This window comes from Lichenostomus cassidix, chromosome 11 (assembly GCF_008360975.1).
Source record: "Lichenostomus cassidix isolate B80296 chromosome 11, HeHo_3.0, whole genome shotgun sequence".
NCBI lineage: Eukaryota > Metazoa > Chordata > Aves > Passeriformes > Meliphagidae > Lichenostomus > Lichenostomus cassidix.
The window spans coordinates 5,912,003-5,934,444 of record NC_139492.1 but is presented as its reverse complement, the minus strand read 5'-3'; the positions used below and the strand labels follow the sequence as shown (position 1 = coordinate 5,934,444).

Sequence of the window (22,442 nt, the reverse complement as noted above, 5' to 3'; positions counted from 1 at the left end):
CACAAATTTAATTTCGGCCTCAGTGTTTATTTTGCTCCTATTTTCTTTTTCACGCCATATTTCTTTAGAAAGAGAATAGAGAAAAGCTTCCTCCTTTTCTGATCACAAATCAGGTGGCAGAAAGGCAAATTTCCATATTCTGGTACTGTTCAGATACAGTTGGTATTTTCATGTGCATGCAGAAAGACCTCATATTTTTGTTCAAGTCTATATTGTGTATATTGAGTGTATATTAAGAAGCTGATCCTGCCAACCCTTGTACAAGAAATCTTTACTAATGTGATTCAGCCCTTTTATTTCACTTTCTAAAATTACATACATATCAATGTGAGCATTTTCAATGCATCTCTTAGCTTGGGAATGTGAACAGCTGGGGAAACAAAAGAGTTTGTGTATGTGTTTATTTTTTTGAGGATACTGTTCTGGAAGTTATCAATGTTATATTGTTTAAATCTAGGAGATTGTAACCCTGAACTGGCAATTAAAATGCCTTAAATAGCTAATTACTCAGTTCTTTCATTTCTTTGTCACATGTATTTATTTCTACTTAGGTTGAAGCATCCTGAAATTATTCAAGAATACAGAAGCGATAACTTTTAACCATATTGATATTTTTATTTTCCCAATATTAAGAGCTGGGGGACAGAACTGTACCTTAAATCTCTTGGCAAGCTTTGCCATCCTCCCTAATAGCTGCAATGCATTTGTAAACCTGCAGACGTCACTCTGCTGCCAATTAATTGTGCTGTGCGAGTTGTTCCACTGCTCTGACCACAGGGAACATGTGCGCTGCTCCCACCTCGCAATTACAGCACTTTGTTCTTAATCTGAAACAATTTCATCCGATTTATTTTAATGTTGTTGTTAATATTGTTCATTTCCAACGTCCCACTAAAGGGAAGAGTATGCTTTCCTTTCTACCTTGTAGGAACCACGTCCTGAGAATTATCTTTAATTATTAGTTATTGTTGTTTCAATACAGATTTATGAACTACTTATTTTGTGTCATATAACATACCATTTTTAAGCAACATTTTTCAATCTGAACGCAGCTTCCAGGAGGGCAAGCTGCCCAGAACATCAGTGATCTCACAGTTATTACTTTGTGTCATATATAATCTTGTTTTTTCCTGCAACAAATAAATCTTTGGGCCTCCCTGCAAAAAACATTTGTGGTTACAGTATAATAAAAATAAACCGTTTGTCGTGACTGCAGCTGACATTTATCAGCCTATTTGTGGGTGCTCTTTCTCTCTCTGTATAATACGGAACATAATTTGTCACTTTGTAAATACATTCCAGCCTAAATCCCTGCCAGCATCTGTTAGTGTTTGAAGGATTAATGCACTGCACAGTGCATGTCTGCACTTTCAGGCAACAACATAGCTTATGGTTATGGATCATGAGAGAACAGGGAAAAAGGGTTCATTTTGTATTTACTTAAACATTGTTGCCCTTTTGACCATCATGCTTTTCTCGTCTTGTTTGTCATCTGGAGTGGGGATGCTGCTCTGCCTTCCCTCTGCAAGCAGTGCTTGTGAAATCCTGCTGTAGCTTTTGCACAGCAGTGTGTGTAGAGTTGTGCACATAACATGTCTTTAATTTTATGGGTAATGAACAACTGTAATAATGTATTGCACTAGGGATGTTGCTGGTTTAGTCCATTTAGAAATTCTCTTTTTTCACCCAGCCCCTGCCGTTTCCAACAAATCCATTACCCTGTTGCCTCCTCCATTGCTTCCTTCTCAGCAACCCATCACCTGCCTTTATTTAATCTTAAAAACTTCACATAGAGGGAGTTTTTAAAAGGAAAAAAGGTCTGTAGCTTCCAAATTATCCCAATGCTGTTTGCCTTGTTGCTCTCTTTGAAAACCCATTCTGCTATCACTTCGAATCTTGCAGAATGAAAGGAATTGAAAGCATCTGAATAGGAGGCTCTCCACAGCTGAGATTCTGTTACATGTTCCCAGGCTCCCTTGATCATTCTCTAAACAAGGAGATATGTTTATTAGAATAGTAAACCATACACACGATATAATATATTGCCAAGATTATTTGAGATCCCCCAAGATAAATTCAAATGAGCTTTACAGGAATGGGCGTTTGGAGACGGAGAGAAGTGATCTATATCTAGGGAAGGAAAAAAAAAATCCAGCTAAAAGTAGGCTCCCAAGGAAATACCCACAGTTCATGTGCATTAAGAGCTAAACAAATTCCTAAAGCCAAAATATACTGCAGATTTAAAAAAAAATACATGTAATTTCTTGTTATTCAAGCAAATGTGTACTGCGTGCAATGGGACCATGTGAATCCATGAAAAATCAGGGCATTTGGAGCCTACTAACTGAAGTATTCTGAAATTACAGTCCAGCAGTTTTTGTATGTTTTTGTTCTCTCTTGTTAAGGAATAAATAATTTTTAAAATCTCTTTAAAAGAATGATTTCTTTTGCTCTTTCTAAGCATGATTTAGGATTGCTGGGGCATAGTTTACTTCACTGAAGATATCAATTTAATAAAGAAATGCAGATGTTTTCCCTTTCTTCCTTTATAATTATCTTCAGAGAATATGAAAGGCCAAATTTACAGAGATACTGATCTAAGAGTTAACTAATGTAAAGATTATGAAATAACATTATTGCTTATTGTAGTGGTAAGTGGTATTTATTACAGAAGATTTATTAAAAAAGGATATTAAAATCTGAAAAATGAAGCAACCACAAAGAAATGAGTGAGTGTATTTTGCATTTCTTTTTATGTGTAGATATTTGCTAATAGATAAGAGATACAGTTTTAAAACTATTGGGAAATTTAAAATGGTGATTGCATGATAAGTCAAATATACAAACTACACCTGGAGACTTGAGTCTCATTTTTGTATTTGTGACATGGATTATAAATTATAGGTAAATTAAATATTTGGAAGAAAGAAAAATATTGCGGTGAATAGTGATTTGTTGAAATGTGAGGAACAAATGCCAGGGTGGTGTATGGCATCCTCAGAAACCAAACTGCTCTGTATCAGGTAGTTTTTATCCCTTTTCCACATCTCTCACCTTCAGAATTTCAGTGGCTCATTTGTTGCCTTTACATTCAATCTCTATCTAAGGGAAATTCCAGACTTCTCCTCTGTTGCTTTTTTAACCCAGCTCAGCCCAACTTTGTATCTCCAGTCCAGGTGTTTGTTCAAGGTTATTGTGTGTGGAGACAATTGCAAATTTTAGAAATTCATTTGCAGGACAATCCTTCAACAGCTCAAGGGCTTCAGGTTTTTCTGAAGAGGCCTCTGAGATGTAGATGATGCCAGAAAGATAAACACTGTTCTCTGCCAAACGTGCAGAATTGTTCTGGAGAAGGGAGAGAGACAAAGACAACAATGGAACTAGTAATTAATTCTTTGTGATAACATGTTGGTCCAAGGGTGATCAGTAATCTGAGTTTGCAGGCTCACACTAGCCATGAAATCTTGCTCTGTGTGCTGTTCACTTGACTTGGATGGAGGCAGCCCCTGCAGGAATTCCATTTTTGTGAAGATCAGGAAGGTCTAGTTCCTTAAGCAGGAGGAACCAGGCTTTACAAATTAAGGTTTTGCGAGAGCTCACACACAGTGTCACAATATGTTTGACAGGATTGAGCAAGAAGAATAATGGAAAAATTTACACCACTAAATTGCAGCCAAAATACAGGTAAAACAGACACATCAGGAAATAGTGAAACGAAGTATTGCTGAATAAATTTTTTTTTTCTAAGGAAAGAAAGGAAATCCTTTTCATCTCTGATTTTTATGAAGAATCAAGTTAGTCCCAGCTATTTCCTTGTACATAAACAGGTTAATTAAATGAGTAATATTTAGGAAATTGGTTTGTGTTGTCTTGCATAAAGTTAGTGGAAATTTGGAAGTGGAAATACTGCTGATATTGGGTACTGGAGCTGGGGGGGAAACCAGAAAAATGAGTGTTAAAATGTTCCACTACAAGGTCTTCTAATGATTTTTATGAAGGTATATCAAAGGTAGCAGAAGAACACATTATTAAGCATCTCCCACAGGTGCTGCATTGCTCTTAAGGCTCTGGGATGCATCCATCCCCATCAGCTTCAGGGGCAGGAGCTGCAGAGCATTCCAAGCACACAGGCACTGAAGCTGCCATTGCATAAATTCAGTTTTGCATGAAGTACCAAATGTTGACTACATTAGGGACAATAATACTTGCAGTCCTAATCCTGAGTGAAAGCCTTTTTCCCCATTAGGTAGCCCCATAAATAGTGCATGGCATTGGCTACTGACTGTCATAAGCCATGTGTCAAATTGTCAGGTGTGCTTCTAAAACATCCCCTGCTCCATCCTCAACGTGGAAATATGAGTTTATATGGGCATTTCTTGTCATATGCTGAGATTTGGTTATTTGTTTACCTATTTTCAGATAATTCCGCAGATTTTTCTTCAGCTTTGATGTAATATTCTTTTTTTCCTGAAGATTTTCTTTCTCAGACAGCACATCAGAACCATCTGCATTCCAAGATGTTGTCATGAAGATTTTTCTGCATTAAATTAAACCTCTTTTTACCAATTGATTGTACTCTCAGTTCCTCAAAGTCAGATATTTCTGTTGTTATGCTAAGTATTCAGCTTCGAGTTAAGGACTTTTAAATATTGAAGATGTACACACACTATTTTCTGAGAGTAAAATTATACAGTAAATTATGTAGTGTCCACTCTGGCACATTTTAAGTAGGCCCTTCCAAAATGACTTGTACTTACATGAGATACAGGGGCTACAGCATATTTATTAAGACTCTTCAACTCTGTATGAAACTGGAGCAGTCAGAAGTAATGGTGTCTGCTGAAAGATTCTTTATCATATGAATTTACTTTTAGTCATCTATTATTTATTTCAGCTATTTTATATGCCATTATAATAAATATTATGACAGAGAAAGCTTTTATGCTTCAACTTATTGTACTGCTCTTCACTTCCTTGCAATCCTTCAGGAAAATGTAGCTATGCTTTACCTATATTTAACGTAAATCATCACTTACATTTGAATGAAAAATTCACTATGAAAAAAGGCTCCTTCTTCAATACCAAGACACAAATGCACAATCATGTTTACTGCCAAACTACTCTACCATGCAGTGTTCATTCTTAAACAATTTTTAAGCTGTAAAGTGAATACATTGCATATAGTGAAATAGCTGGCTTTCTGGGGGTTTTCACTTTCCTGTTACTTTCTGGCTCAATAAGCATTTTTCTAGCATGAGTGCAAAGTATAGCCAATTGCACTTAAGCATTTTTAATATTTTTGCTCCAATGGGGAGCAGCTCACATACAAAACTGAACAAGCTGTTTTCTGGGGTTGTGTAGAGTAATGAAACTTTCCTGGAAATATTGATAGAAGGCTTTTAGAACTGCGTGTGAAGCATGAAACACAAGGTAAATTTTTTTCTTTGCACTTTTCCAAGTGTTACTGTGTTGGGTTTAGAAGAGAACTTGCTTGGAACTGGAGGTTGATCTGCCTTTGGCTGTTTCTTAAAAGGCACCGTGTTGGTGCCCAGACATTGTTAGCCTTGAACTGCTTTTTGGGCTCCATGAAATACAAATATCCCCACCCCAAACACAAAACTCTCAGTTGGTTCTGGCTGACCTTGATTTCACAGGGTTCTGCAGACAGCAGAATTGTGTCCACCTGTTGTGTCTGCTCTCCTTTGGCCTCTTTGCCAAGCTGGTCTGGGTTGAGTGCTGAAGATGGTTTTGGTTTTTGGGACACTTGTCCTGGGCAGCTGCAGCAAGGGCACCACTGCATTTAGCACAGGCTTTCAGTGGCACCACATAGTTATGATCCTGTGATTTAGGAGCGAGCTCTTTAAATTATTCTACACTCATTTTATTATCTACTTTCTCCTTAAATGATGTAATTGAAAATAAAGTAGTAGAGGGAACATTAATTTCTTTTGTCAATTTAGTTTTCAAAATTCTGGAGTTTCCTGCCTCAATGTATTGATTTGATGATGGCAGTTTAAAGACTGTCTCCTGTATTTGGGAAAGTGGCAAGTCTCATTTAAGATTTCACAACATAAAATGAGGCATAATTCAGTACTGAAAACATGTGAAGTGAAATAGTGAGAGACATCAGCATAATACAATTATGACACATTAGATCAGGATTTGCAGCATACCGTTAACAATCAGTTCTGACTGCAGAGAACAATTACAGTTAAGATGCCTTTTAGCAAAAATGATTTTTAGTTTTATTTTTTATTGAAAACCCCCATGCTTCTGTATACATATCACAATATGTGACACCTAGGCTTCTAGGGAAAGAGGGAAAACATTATAACAGAGGTAATTCTAAAATACTGTAAGAAAACAAACATAAAACCTTCTACTTGTCATTTAATGGAGATATTCTTACATTATTAAGAATATACCTTGCAAGTATATTGCCTCAATCACACGTTTTTAAAAAAGATATTGTGATGCAGAAGTAACAGTGGGGAAATTTGGAATTAAAAGGAGTTGATACTAATGGTTTAGCATTTCACAGCCTCAAACTGCAGTAGGAATTGGTAATCTACAGAACACCTCTGTGGGGTGAGAGGTGCTGGAATCTCACTTGACAAGGGAGAATCTGAAATGCAAAAGTTGGGGAACTTTCTTAAGTTTAAGAAATTAAACTGATTTCTTCCCTAGTTTTGCTTGGAGAAAACACTCATGCTTGGCTTCTTGATTGCCTTCAGAAGCTGAGGTGGCAGGTGCTGAGTGCTTTGGATGTCACATGCAGCAGGTTTTCCTGTGAGTAAAACAGGGAAAATGGGTGTGTCTGTGCTCAGTATGTGCCTTCTGTGCATATGAGGGAAATATGTAATCATCAGGGTTTTAAAAAGCAAAAACAGGGAGAAAGTTGAAAAAATATATTATGATTTTTAAAATTCTGATTTTAATGTTTTCAATATATTAATTCCTAAATCCAGGCCAATCTGAATCTGATTAACTTCTATATCAGAAAGTATTTTTGTGGCTTCAAACTTTTTTTTTTCTTTTGCACTTGAAGTACAGACACCTCTTTTCTATTCTTGGAATCAGTAGCAGAAGCCTAATGTGTGACACCAAGAGGAAAAGCATTACCTGAGTGATACCTTGTGGACTTTAATCTTTGTCCCCAAGAGGACAGTAGGTGACAGCTTGTGGTGTAGTCTGTTGAACTACTTGATTATTATATTTATTATGTTCCTGTATTTGTAGCATTCTTGTCCTTTTACCCTGGGGAGAGACAGGAGGATGTTTCAACTGAGGAAAGCAAAGTAAACCCAGCTATGCACTATTTCTGTAGTGAGTAAACAGCTTTGAACTGCACGGCTGAAGAGAAGTTGTCTGGAGTTCTATTGCATAATGCAAGGCAGCATCATCTTTCTCAAGTCTCTGACCATCAAACAGAAGAAAATATTTACCCAGTGGGGCAAAATGAATTCCAGAATGATGTGCATCTTGTGAGGGTAAAAAAATCTCTTTGTAGCAAAGTTTGGTTTAGCATTTTCCAACTCCATCAATTGATACTTCCTATGGAGACTGAACCTGTTGAAATTTTAGTTGTGTTTATTTTGCTGTCCTGATAAGTCTGGCTGGAGTGGGAAAAAAAGCAATGGAGGGATAGTCTGTTTAAGCCAAACCTGTAAGGTAGTTGTAGCAGGCAGAATGGGTACTAGCAAAATAGAAAACAGATGTAGGGAGAAAAGAGCCAGATGTAATGAAACAGGGAGATCAGATGGATCCCTTGAGCTTGGGGGACAATGGGAGACTCTTCTGGCTTCCTTCTGTGCTCACTTGTGCTGCTTTCCTTTCGTTCCTCCAGCAATGCTCATGGTAGAGCCTTGTAATCCCAGCAGATCCCTGCTGCAACCCCCAGCTGCTTGGTTCTGTGATGATTTAAGTGTTGTGATGAAAACAGGGTTTTGATTCATTTTATTCTGAGTTAAAGTGTTTCAAAATAACTGGAAATAGGGACCTTAAAACTGAAAATGTTGCAAAGTGTTGGTTTGGTGATGCCTCAGGTTAACTTAACGTCCAGGTTAACCTGTTGTTTTCTATAGCATGTCCTCTTCTAGCTGAAAAGTTGGATTTAAGTATATACAGAATTTCTTTTGAAAACAGAATCATAGAATGGTTTGGGTTGGACCTTAAAGCCCATCCTGTTCCACCTCCCCTGCCATGGGCAGGGGACACCTTCCACTATCCCAAATTACTCAAAATCCCATCCAGCCTGGCCTTAGACACTTCCAGGGATGGGGAGTCCCCAACCTCTCTGGGCACCCTGTGCCTCCCCACCCTCACAGTAAGTGCATTTATATTATCCACTGGTAAACTCTCATTGTATAAAAAACTGTGCAGACAGATCTATATTTTCTGTATTTTGTACTGTCTTTTGTATCACCTGCTATGAAAAATAGATTGTTTTGGATTAATATGTGGCAGTCTCAAGTTAGTTTTTTTTATAGAGTATTTACTGTTTATTTTTCCTATTGGTATGGAATGTAAAAAATAGCATGTATTGAGAATAGCACTTACTCTACTTTTTTTACATGAGTTACATAAGTTTCACCATCAAAATCAAAGCAAAAAGATACCTATTGACCTTAACACTGCCTTGAGTCGATTCATTGCTTTATATAAAGCTGTGCATTACATAGTGTATGTTTCCAGCAGAACCACCAAATCACAAATGCTACTTTTGGCACTAAATGTTGAGCTCATCCATCCCTTTTGATGATTTGTATTCACTTTGGGGTTATAATGTTAAACAAGGGAATCAGACAAGTTTCATAACACATTTACTGTAACATGATACTGCGAACTGAACTTGCTGTTATTTATCTTTTTTTATATTTTCTCTTGTTCCAGCATAAAGCCAAGGTAGAAGCAATGACCTTAGACCTTGCTTCTCTTCAGAGTGTGCAGCACTTTGCTGAAGCATTCAAATCCAAGAATCTGTAAGTACTCAGAAAATCATATGTAATAATTCCTTGTTATTTTAATGTCTTTATCAGCTGAGCACAGTTGGCAGAATCACCATAGTTGGACGGATCACCAACTGCAGTTAGTGAATAATCTTTTCACAGGAATTTTTTTCAGTGTAAATTAAAGATCATTTGTTTTCATGCTTAAAAAAAAAAATACACATCTCCTATTATTTGATGTGTAGCCCCAGATTTAAAGGGCTTTTTTACCCTGTGGCTATTGAAAAAGGCCAGAGCTGAATTGCATAAAAACAGCTCAAGCAACTTTTAACAGTTTGCAGTGATTTGGAAGAGGTCAGGGATGAACAATTAGTGCACTGCTTTTCTTACTTTCTTTTCTAACCTTCTCTCTCTCCTTTTTATTTTTAAAGCTTTAACAAATACAGCCCTATGAGCTAGACAGCTCCATTTTCCAGACCTGTATTTGGAATAATCCATAATAAAAAAAAAAGGGAAAAAGGGGAGAGGTTGAGAGGTTGTGATAATGACATCACTTAACAGTAGACAAATTTATATGGAGATAACCAGGTTAGCTTCCAAATGGTTTGTTTAATTTAGCTTGAACAGAGCAATGAATCTCTGAATTGAAGAAATTATTTGAAAGCTTTTAAGTTCCAACTCTTGACAATAAATTCCACACTTTGTGCTTTTATCCAGTTTGACCCATTGATTGTTGTGAGTATTCAAACTTAGCTTTTTCTCTGCAAATATTTCTGTAACTGATATGCATCTTACTGTTCTTCTCGAGAGAATATGACCTCTTAGACAGCTTTGAAAATACATTGTCGTAGAGAAAATATGTAACAAAGAGTTTTTTTTCACTTTTGAAACACTGCCAAAGCTAAATCTCACATGGATAGGCAGATGACATTTTCGTACTTATAGGTCTTTTAGATTCAAAGAATTGTCAAAACTGACTTCTAACAGAAGTTCCTTTACTGCCAAAATCCTTAGTATCAATATTTTCTTATCATGTCATCTTCATGTATTAAAATTTCTTGAAAGACAAATCCTTGCAGTATTGCTGCTTTAGTACTCACTTGGTTTTCTGAGAGCAGTAAGTGTTTTAATTTAGAACCTTCATGCTCTTAATATGCTCCATTTCTTTAAGTGTATGGTGGAATGGAAAGTCAAAACCACCTTTCTTCCAAATGCGGCTCTTAACCTGATTTGTGTGTTGTAGATCATACCATGGTCATCTAGCTATTCGGTATGCATGTTTATAAATCCTTGAAAGTGAACATGCTTAAATAAATTTTGCCAGAGAACTAAGGAAATGAGAAGATCTAGAATCAGTAAAAGCTGTTTTGTTTTTCTTGGCATACCCTGTTTTACCAGTGTAGGTCTGTTAAGCTACATTGTCAGTGATGGACATGTTTTGCAAATGTTTCACTCTCATTTTATTTGGAAAAACATTCAGTAATAGACAGCATCTAAAGCTTCTGCCTTGCCTTCAGGTATTTTTGTCTTAAATATGTGCCTGTGTCTGGCAGGACTAGTCCAAGCATTATGTGAAAGTCTTAAGTTCTGTATCTGGTCTGAGACTTGTGGGGTTTTGACCAAGATGAATTTCCAGTTCTATTTTGTTTAAAGTCTGGGGCTGGATGTAAACCAGACCCCACACACTGCCTGTAGCAGTGGATCTTTTATCTGACACAGATACAGAAGAGTTACCTCACAATCATCTGCACAGGCAGGAGGATGGACTGGAAGACCTACCAGGTCTTTCTGACCTCTGATTTTTTATGATTTAACCATGTCTGGATAAGGTTGGAAAAGCAATTATGTGGCAGAGGGATCTTATTGCTGCACTGGTGAGCTGATGTGTTTTCCAGCTCTAATGAGCACTAACAACCTTTGTCTCCTCGTTGGTTTGTTTGTTGGTGGCTTTTGTCACCTCAGGGATTCCATGGCACTGGTGGCTTTATGAGCAATTGGAAGGAATCTCACAGGTTCCAGTGAGAGAATGAGCCTTGTTCTTGATGCTCTGGCCAGTCTTGTCAGTTGGCAGCCAAACTTTCTGAGAAGGGGTCGATATCCCTGCAGGAGGAGCACAGTGTGATGGAGTCTCCCCCTTTCCCATAAGGGCTTTGTCACTGCTGTTAATGAGAGCAGGAAGTAGTTAAGAGCAGAGAGTTTCCTTTCTTACAAACTCTCTCATGAATTTCTCCACAATAAGGTAGGAGAAAAAGCAAATAAAGTGTTTGGGTGGTTTTTTTTCCTTCCAAACAAAACTATTATCATTTGAGATCTGACTTGTATAGACCTTGGTTTCAGGGAAAAATTACAATACTTCTAAAATGTCAAGGAGAAATTTTGTATGAATGCCCACATTTTAATAAAAACCTGTATTTTATTTCTTACAGTACTTAAGAAGCCTTTAGTATTCAGTGGTGAACATCTTAAGCTTCTCTCTGCAAGTAGTGATATTCTCTGTTTAGTTTCTCCAGTCCATTATTGGTTTCTGGGACATTGGTATTTGTTGGTCTTGGTGACACATGACCTAATAACTGAAAATTTATAAAATAGATAATAGATAGGCATGCCTCCTGAAATTCTGCTTTTCTGGCACACTTTGTGGCTCTAGGTGCTATTTTTGTCAGCAGATGTGAGGGTGACATCTGTGACATCACAACCTGGGAGTCTGTGCTTGCCTGGTTGACAGCAATTGGAAAATAGCCTTCAAGGACAGCATTTCACAGATCTCCTCCTGGGTGAGAAAACTAAAATGGAACTCCTTCAGAAAAAGGATCCCTAAATTTTACTGAGTGAAAACATCAAACCCTCTTGCAGCTGGGGAAGTTGAGGGTGCTTGGATTGCAGAGAGCACAGGGGAAATTGCTGAAATTGTCAATCTCCTGCCTTAATCAAATAAGTTGTAGAGGGAAAAAATCGTTCTTGAATGTGCTTGGGAATCTGAGAGATTGTAGAAACTATGTGGAGAATGAAGAAATGTCATCCTCTGCTCAGCAGGAGTTTAACGGGGCTGGTTGCATACAGAAAACAAATGATGCAACAGAGGGAGCCTTGAGAAAAACATAAATAATGAGCGGGAGGCAAGAGTTACTCTGAAAAGAAATACTTAATATGAGTTGGAATAGTACTCTAAAGCTAAGAAACCTTCCTTGTTTGAAAGTAAAAGTCAGATGATTCATCTGTAAGTTATCATGCTTCTGAGATTGGGTGGAAATCTTTTATTCCTATTTGGATTTGTTAGGTGTTGCAGACTTGTCCACAGATAAAATCTGAGCTCTGAATATATAAACACTGGTAAATTATGCCATATTCCTATAAATATATTCCAGAAAATCCTTCATCCTTGTAGAAAAAAATAATGATTTTTTTGTTTGCATTATCTGTACTCTGGAGTTCATACAGCTGTTTTTCTTTCTGAGACTTTTTTATCCATACAGTTTCATATTAAGCTTTGGGCAGAAGGGTTTTGCAGATTATTTTAGATCCTGCAGTTCTCTGATTGCAGCACTCAAACTTCCTTTATGAGCAGGACAGTGCCCTCCAGTTTTTGGGTTTTTTTTGCTCTCACAGTTAGAAGGATTCTGTGGGCAAAATAAACTGAAAACCTAACTTAGTTGGATCTCCCAAAGTCAGCTTTGGTACAAGACAGAAAAAACCAATATTGCTGTTTAATGTTTGATTTGCCTCTTACTTCATTGTTGCACAGCCTGAACAGAGGGTGACTAATATTTAAAATGGATGTCCAATAAAAAATAGGGCTCAAAGATTTTTAGCACAAAATTTTTTTGAGAAAGCCAAATATCTTTTAGTATTTAGTATTTCTGGCTTGTTTTCCGCAGGTACATTCCCCATTGGATCTTTCCACCAGGAATGAATGAACTTCCATCTGCTTCTTTGTGAGGACAGTGCTAGGGTTAGGATGAGAATGGGAAAAGAGATCTCACCTAAAAGGCTGAATTTTTTCAAGTTTCTTCTTTAATATGTATCAAGTCTTTCCTCTCTGCTGGTTTGCAGCTCAGCCAGGTCATTGAATGTCTCTGTTATGGAAAGTCAGATAAATGATCTGTTTATAATAATGTTCTGGGCTAAGATGGATTTGGCATGAGCTGATTTTTGTGCAGCTGGCAGAGGCAGACCAACCAATCCTTCATATTAGAGTTTTGGAACTAAGAAACACTGCATTGAATCTGCTATTCATTGAGTGGGCACAATGTGAGGAATTATAGGTAAAATGACTGCCATCCTGTGATTGCATGGAATGTGGCATTGAAATTTAGGGCCAGTGTTGGATAGTTGAGGTGAACTGGTGTTTGTGTAGAAGTACAGATTTGTAGATGTGGCACTTAGGTATTTATTTCTCAGCTTAATCATGACACACTTGACTGAAACCTGCACACTTTAACTGGGGGACAGCACTGATGTTTCAGTTCTAAAACTTCCAAGATAAAACCTGTTAATATTTACAGCCATGGTATCATGGCAATTGCCTGGTCCTCATCATAAGAACATTTTCATGATCAAAACACTGAGAGAGCAGTAAAGTTACAGATGAAATTTCATGTGCATTTTTAGTTTTCAGTGGTGCATAGTGCCACTTGGTTTGAATTAAAGTTATCTTCTGCCAAACAGTAAGACTTTAATTTAATGTTCTCAATGTTTGAGGAAAAAAAATAAATCTGAAATCATCCTGAAAAATCTTGAATTACTTCAAAGATACGAAACAATGTTTGCCAATAGCCACTGCTTAGAATTTTCTGAATTGGTAGCAGCAATTCACAATTATGCAGGACTTCCAGATGTAGATCTTCACTGCATTTACTTTTCTATACTTTAAAATAGGATTTTTTTTGTGGTAAGAATTGGCATATGCTAACAGTTTATTCACTAATGATGTGTGTAGAAATATGGAAAAGACAGCAGTTATGAATTATGATTCTCCATTTGGAACTTCAGTCTCTTCTTATTTTCCTAAGCAGACCCAAAATGGAGTTTTCCAGGTTTTCTGCTGGCCTCCTTAGCTGAGGCCCCAAACTGTAACTGCATTCATTTTTCATGCTGCAAGCAGAAATGTGCTGGAACCTTGCAGGTGCAATTAAGATTCCTGAGCCTGCTGAAAATTCAATCCAGAATGTGATTTTTCTGCATTTTCATATATTATAACTGACATATTGCAGGTATGTTATTTTTAATTCTAATTGAACCACAATTAAATCATAGATACTGTGTGATAAACACCTGTACATGTGCATATCTGTAAATACATATGTAAAAATGGGATTTGCTTAGCAAATTGTTGCACATGTAGCTTAAAAGATCTGGAAAAAATGAATATATGATTTAGATGAATTGCCAGTGTTGCCATTATGCCAATATATTTAATGGTTCTGTAGCTGATGTAGCTCAATCAGAGATGATTGTTGCCACTGCTTATTGTCTTTCCAAACCTGAACATATTTTATAGCACTGTGCAACCCTGTTAACCCTTTGCCATTTGTAGAATTAAAACTAGTGACAGCTGAGATTTTACATTTGTCTTCTCAACTTGGAGTACAGTTGGCATCCTGACAGTGCCACCGAGGCACAGACTTCTGGACAACATTGTGCATTTTGAGATATCAAAAAATATCCACATTGAATTAAGTATTGAAACATGCATAGATCAGAAGTTACTGTTGCAGACAGCACATATCTTAAATTTAAATAAGATCAAAGGCTGACTACATTTGAAACATACATAATAATATTAGGGAAAAAGTTTTTTTCTCTTTTTGGTGATGCTGTGCCTTATTAAAGCCTAGGGATTGGTTTTCTGCATAAATAGTTTTTCTTCTTTCTTCTGTTTTTAAGCTCTCGTACACAATTACCCCTTTGTGGTAGCATGTGTCAAGTCATGTGGATCCAAAAACTATTTCTAGTATTTTATAAATTAAAAATTAAAAATTTCTGAAGCTAGGCCCTTCCCCCTTTTCCTGGAAGCTGAGATCCTGATGTTTTCATCAGATCACCTTTCCTTTCATCTGCTACACTGTGGAAATGCCTTTTGCCTCAGAATATTTTTTTTTTAAAGTAAAGGCCATATTACTTCACCATAACTTAGGAGTTTACCTGTTTCCAATTGAAAATATCACACATATGTAATAAAAGTAGTAGTAATTGAGTTGGTTTTTTTTTTTGGGGGGGGGTGAGCTGGAGCTTTCTTTTGTTCTAAGTCCTTAATGTGTGCAAATGAAATTTGTATATTTACAATTTAGAAATCTGGCATGTAGAAGTACATGCCAAAGCAACAAATCATTGCATGGTTATTGCAAAAACGAATGTTTCTTTAGGTCTGGCTTATGCTTGTTTGTAACTGCATGTGCATATGTGTAAGTAATGATTTGCTGTCAGATTTTGGAAAAGATGCACCACTTTGAGGTAGCAAGTGTCCTTAGCTGGGCTGCTGAATGAAAATTACCAGATTCTGGATATTGTCATTGCTGCTGTCTCTTACTAATTTCTGGAGGTGTAGGATGATGTGGGGTTATTTTAGTTGTTGTCCCCTCTTTGTATATGTAAGAAAAAATAATAAAGGGAAAACCATGACTAATGGATGTTTTCTGTTTAGTTCTGTATCAGTTGAGATTTGGAAGGAACTCTGTTCCTTCTGCAAACATTTATGGAATTGAACACTGAAGATTTCAGAGAGACAATGCATAATGGTTGAGGGATGGTTGGCCTATATGGCAATATGCAGATGATGTTTTAGGAAGGCACAGGAGCAGCTGCTCATAATAATTCCCATGTATGTGGCATGAAGGAAGAATCAGAACAGTTTCAGTTCACTCCCATTAATCTCTTAGAAGTGGGGCAAAAGTATTTGCTGATCAACAGTGTCAAATCCCACAAAGAAATCCAGTCGGATGAATTGAAGAGAATTTTCCTTGCTTCTAGCAGGAGGTCATCCATCAGGGCTCTAAGCCCCCTGTTAGTGGCTTGCCTTAAAATGAAGCCTGTCTGACAAAAATCCACATTTCTCTCAGCTGGCAGTTAGCAATGAGGGTATTTTTGCTAACCTTTCAGCTCATATTTTTCGAAAAAGGGAAGTTAGACATTAAACATTTGTTTCCAAAATTCATTAAGTTAAGCAGTGTTTTTTTTTTTTCTTTTACATTGAACAAGTAAACATGTAAGTATTTCTGTGTCAGTATTAGCTTATACACGGTTCTGAGTTTCCCTGCTGCTGCCTAAACCCTGACTTAGTGATTTTCTCATTGCTTGGTTTCCTGTCAGTACTGCTTGTAAAACTGAGGGTGATTTCTGGAGATGGTTGTTTAATTCACCCATTTTCTGGAGAGCCATAAGCTTACCTTGCCTGTTGGATATTCCCTTAGTGTATATAGATAGCATTCCCTTGCAGAAAGAAGCACAACTTTCTAACTTTCAGAGAAAGCAACATGGGTGTTCAGGGTTATGGGGTGGAAAAGTTTGCTGGGCTTTGCCTTTGCTTCTTTGTGGAAGAGAAGTCACAGCTCTGCCTCCTTCACTGGCCGTGACAGAGGTCTACAGTTGCTTATGGGACTTTGGGGATATGGTGAGGCCTTTTCTGTTGAATTTCTGTGTAATTCCAAACAGTGTGAACTTTTCAAATCACTTGAGAAGTGCCCCAGATGGTGTGACATTCTGCTTCATGGGAAGATTTGAAAGTATTCCCTTTGCATACTCTCTGGTTAACTATTTCATTGCGTTTGAAATGGGAGAACACCAAAGCCAAGAACTCTGTTGACATTTTGGTGGTGTTTGTTTAACCTCCTAGTGCACAGGCTACATTTGTTGAAAAATATTATTCTTACCTTTGCAAATCATCAGTAATTAATTCCCTTGGAAATATCTGCTGCTGCACACAGCCAGCTTGGGAGGCTGCTGACAGATCATAGTTTTACATCAGGTGCTAACAAATTGATTATTAAATTCCATAACTAACTGATTTATAGCAACAATTTAATTTCTGTATCTCTCTAATGTATTCACTCGCTGTATTTTCAAATAGTCCAGAGGAGTTGGATTGCTTAGTTGCTTCTAATGGTGAATTGTGCACAGCATGAGATATCTGAATGACTTCCCCAGTGCAAAGGTTAGTAAAGTACCACAGGCACAGAATATTAGCTGCATTTCAGCTCAGATACTCACATTTAAGATTGTCCTGGCTAATTCTGCGTGCTTTTTAACTTCCACTGACTTGTAGCTGCACTTCCCAGCACAGTGAGGGTTTTCTGGGGTTGCTGAGTCTCAGGAAGGATCAGGAGCAGTGACCACCTGGTAGAATGGAGCAGATCACCTCCAGGTCCCAGTGCTCACCTCAGTGGTGCTGGTACCCACTTTGGCTCCCTTGGTGTGATGGAAGTCACTGCCTGAAGACATTTAAAGGAAACACAGAGGCAAATTTTCATAACACTCTGCAGGGTCTTAACCATAGTGTTTCCAAAAATATCAAATGGACCTCATGTTTGGAGGGAGCACTTGGTCCTGTCGATAGCAGGAGTAAACACTATGGAAAATTTCCTTTGCTGCTGACATTCTTTGTTGGCCTTAGCTGTGCCTTTGATGTAGAATTACAAACTATTTTAAACCGAGGGGGGATTTTTTTTCCTTGAGCTCAGGAGGAAGCCTCATGTAGATCACAGTAATGCTTCTGATGAACTTGTGAAATCAAGGTCATAGTTCTGCTATCACTTGAAAATACTCCTGTCACAAAGCAAAGCTGCAGCGGCAGATGCGTGGAGTGAATTGTCACCTACCTTAAAAATTTTGTCCCTGCATAATGATACGTTCAGTGACACAGAGCTCTGCACCATTGAGATTAGAATCTGTCATCTGTGGCTGAAATTCATAACTGCACCGTGGCTGTTACCCAGGTAATCTCATTCATTTCCTGGTGTGCAAATGGCCAGGTCACAAAAACTTAGATGACAATTTTCAGTAATTGGACCTTTGTTAGCAGGCTGACGAGAGATACCGATAGCTTAATGGATGTGGATCCAAATCTGAGAGGTGGCTTTTTGCTGAGCTGAAATGAAGCACAACATCAGTGGCTGTTCATGCAGCCCTTTTTAGGTTTCTGTTCTGTGGAGTTTTGTAGAAAAAAATCCTCTTTTATTTAGCATTTAAAACCATGAGTGCTAATTAAAAAGAAATGAATTCTGAAAGGGAAGCTGATACTACCTTTTCAGTATGATAATTGTTTAAAATGTTTCTGTGTTTATTTTTGTATTTCTTCACAGATATTTTTAGTAGAACGTTGTGAATAATGTTAATTTTACAGTCGCTTGAATCTGAATTACTTTTACTTTAAAAAAATGAGAAATGTGCTTTGAAAAATACAAATCTCATAAAATGGACTGAAGCATAATTTTATTTCCTTTATAAAATCCAATTAAATGACCTAACAATTAAAAAATTACTACATTTTATAGTTTTATAATGCCAGAATCTTCTTTTTAATTAATTGAGCTGACAGATTTAGGTATGGAGTGCATATTTCCCCTCTGGTAGTTATTGTGCAATTACTAATAATGAAGGATGCTACAGTTTGGATAGGTGGAATATGGTTTTGGTTCATATGTGAATCCTTTCTGTCTGTGATTTGTTACTTCATAGTGCATAGTACAATAACCAAATAGAATCACAATCTTTTAAAAAGTGTCATATTTATTTTGGAGGGAATGGGGATAGTATTTTTTGAATTGCTGCTGCATTCATGTGCTGCAGTTCTCATGCAGGAGGCTCTTATACCAAAAATTGCATCCATGTTGGATAAACTTGTTCCTTTTATTCCCAACAGATGTACAAATCTGTAAATTAATTTGTGCTAGAGCTTTTCAGAAAGTCTCAGAAGAGGTGATGAATCAGCCTAAGTTTCATGCCCTCTCAAGCTTCAAGCAGCTTTGTTTTCCTCTTGGCAGATGCCTCTCAAAACAGGCAAAATGAACTCTGGTTTAAATCATTCTGATAAAAAGTGCCTCAAAAGATCAGTTCCCTTCTAAAGAATATGATCCTGCACAACTCAGTGAATATCCTGCTTGTGCTGTGTTGAGTGAGGCTGCAAAGATCAAAAAAAGAACTGCTTTTTTTGTCATTTGGTTTGAACAGAGAGAGAGAACTTTGCCTTTATAGGGACAATCCCCCTTTATCTTCAGTTTCTTCTGTGTGTGCAGCTATTCTGTGTATGGCTGTCACTGACCAACAGCCACATCAGAAATCCAGCACTTCAGAAACTGAGCCTCTCAAAGTGCACAGATGTTTCACTCTGCTTCTGGAGGTTTTGGTTAAAATTTTCCAACTTGGCAAAGGAAATTAATTGCTTTTTAAAACACACTACACTAGTAACTTCCCAATGTGCTGGAAGTCAAAATTTATTTTAATAAGAAAATACAGCCTGCTATTTATGTCAATCCTTGTGCATTTCTTTCAGTATTCAGCTAAGGTGTGTTTGATTCCCCCTGAAATTTTTTTTTTTTTTTTTTGAAAACAGAGCTATCAAAATCTGGTGTTTTCAAGCATGCCTGAAGGAATATAATTACCTAGGGTTTTTTTACAACCTGGGGCTTCATGTTTCACATTATTTTCCAGAATTCCTGCTGCAGATGCTCAGAGGTGCAGCATATATGTCCTTCAGTCGTGGGGAAATGTTCTGGGTCCATGTCTCCTGCCATCCTTTGTGTGCAGGACTGTGAGGAAGTACTTGAGAGAAGAACAGAGGGCAAGCAGTTATTTTTCCTAATTGTGCTTCATTTATTACCTTCAGAATTCGAGTTTGAGTGCTGATTTTTTCTCATGGGATTGCAGTAAAGACATAATAGGATGGAATGGGCTAAACAAATGTGACAGATCCTAATATTCTGGTGTTGGGACATCACAAGGATTAGTGCAGGAATTTTTGGCTGTCATTATTTTGCGTGACTTTTCCAAATTAAAATTACCAGGGGATGGCAGCTGCAGGCTCTCAGACCTGAGGTTCTCAGCTCAGGTAGAGTTTGCAGAGCTCTGCTGCGTCAGGCTCTGACTCAAGGACAAGAACACAGTGCTGGTGCCAAGGTTTCCTCAGAGATGATGCAATCTAGCAAATGCAGATCCATCTGAGGTCCGAGGATGAGAGACTTTGCTGTGTTTCATAATGTTTGGGAAAAGACAAGAAAGAACAGGAAGGGCGTTTGTCCTTGATCTTGCTGTGGAGGTTGGGAAGGCTGCAAGGTGTAGTATCCTGAGATTACACTGGAGACCTCAAGGAATTTGAAGTTTTCTGGACCTGTTTTTTGAATGAGAGAGGTATGTGCCAGCCTAGGTTCTTTTCTAGCTTAGTTTGGTAGAATCTTACTCTTTCATTTCAAGTTCCTTTATCATGGCATTTCTATTTAAACTGGTTTAGCTGAGTTCAGTGAGGAAAGATTCTGTCTCAAAGATCTATGTATTGTGTGCAGATTTTCCACCAAAGATTACAGCTGCTGGAGAATGTTTTCATTTTTCCAACTCAGTCTTGCATTTTTTAACAGCATACTTCCCAAACTGCAGAAGTATAAAAGGTGCACATGTGCCTTGTTGCACTGTGTCTTTTTTTATTAATCATTTGTCCCCTACCAATTGTGCAAGTCTCATGTCCCCCATATGAGAAAGTAGTAGGAGTTGCTCCTTGCCCAGGAAAAGTTTCTTTTCTTAATGCTCCCAATGGAGACAGTTTCCCAATTAGCAATGGGGAAAGTGCTGTGTGCAAAGTGATAGTGCTGGTTTTTGGTTATTTTTTCAAACTAACAAACCCTTTGCCTTTGATTCTGTGCCCTTCCTCCCAAGGTGTGTCACCGTGGGGCTCAGCTGGACCCTGAGTGGAGCCACTGGAACCAACTGGAATCAGCTGTTCCCAGCTTGGGCAGCTCCATCCCACAGAAAGCAGCCAAACCCTCACACCTGCACCCCATTCACACTGTCTTTGCACCCATATAACTGAGGTTTCTTTGTGTGGTTTGATGTTTTCAGGCCTCTCCACATCCTGATCTGCAACGCTGCCGTGTTTGGTGCTCCCTGGTCCTTGACAGAGGATGGCCTGGAGTCCACCTTCCAGGTGAACCACCTGGGACATTTCTACCTTGTCCGTCTTCTGGAGGATGTTTTGTGCCAGTCATCTCCTGCCAGGGTGGTGGTGGTGTCCTCAGAGTCCCACAGGTTGGTGAATGTTACCTTTGATTTTGCTGCAATCTTTAATCCTCAGAGCGTGAAACACTTTGGGCAGAACCACAAAAGTTTCTGAAAATGAAGGTCCTTGCTCTCAAGCATTTGCCTTGGAATAATCTTTTTAAAAATAGAAGCATTACTAATGCTTGTGGATGTTTCTGGATTTGGCTCTGTTGCTGGATAAAGCATGTTCTAGTTTTATAACAGTATGTAGATGTTTTTTTGATCATTCTTTGTGTGAATGCAGATTTTTGCCGCATTTCAGACCACTCATTGATTTTGTAGGAGATGAAATAATAATTGATTAAATCTGAATGGCATGACCTATATTGATTTGTCATTCAACAACTTCAACATCTTAGCAAGAAGAATGTGCAGTTATTTTAGCAGGAGAAACAATGCAATTAAAAACTGCTAGATGAAATCCAGTTGTTTTATAATGAGAAATTAGGGAATTCAATGCAGACATTAGCTGTATAATTGTAAAATGGGAAGTAGTGTAGTTAATACACATTACAAATCTGGCCATGCCTCTTTTTGTGAATTTTTTAATTAAAATGTTAGATGCTCATCTTTTCTACTGCCAGCAAAAGTACAGTTGGCAAAAAAAGATGTTGATGAGGTTTGCCTTATTTTAGATGTGCTTGTGTTTTTTGTGTTAATAACTGAAAAGATGGTTTTGATTTAAATAAAGTTCCTTGTGCAAAATGAATGCCCCAGTTCTGAATTTTGCTGGGCACAAGCCACTCACTCCTGTCTGATTTAATTCAGGGACTGCAGGATTAGACCTATAACATCAGCTTTAAACATAACTGTTGATTTCTATTTCACTTTTGGTCCTGTGTAGCAGCTCTAGCAAACCAAAAGGAAGAATGTGTGAGTGCCTTTTTTTTTTTTTTTTTTTTTTTTCTCTCCCCCCACGTCTTCATATTTCTGAAATGTTTTAGTGACCCAGAATGAAGCTTATTTTTTTTAATCATGTTTCCATAAAATGTAACCCCAGGGACCTGGCAGAGAGAGACCAGCCAAGGGTCGGGCTGAAACCTTTATCACTTCCAAACATAGGGGCTTATGGTATAAATGACACACTGCAGATAGATTTACTTTTACCATTTTAAATTTATGATGGCTGAAATGAAAGGAAGCAATAGAAAATGCCAGTAATAATCCTCCCCACTGTTAAAAGACATGAAATGTCTAGTAATTAGGTGGTAACAAAATCTGGACATCCTTATCTTTGCAAATCACACCAGGTTTGTG

At 37.7% G+C, this 22,442-nt stretch overlaps 1 protein-coding gene across 5 annotated transcripts in view; it reads left to right on the top strand.

Annotated features, from left to right (window-relative positions):
• WWOX (WW domain containing oxidoreductase) overlaps positions 1 to 22,442 on the top strand; it is a 463,245-nt gene that overhangs the window by 83,229 nt on the left and 357,574 nt on the right. For all 5 annotated transcript variants that reach the window (XM_085071485.1, XM_085071484.1, XM_085071486.1 and 2 more), the window contains exons 6-7: positions 8,893 to 8,981; positions 20,988 to 21,173. In XM_085071485.1, the coding sequence (XP_084927611.1) occupies positions 8,893 to 8,981; positions 20,988 to 21,173 (275 nt within the window). The remainder of the gene's footprint in view (positions 1 to 8,892; positions 8,982 to 20,987; positions 21,174 to 22,442) is intronic.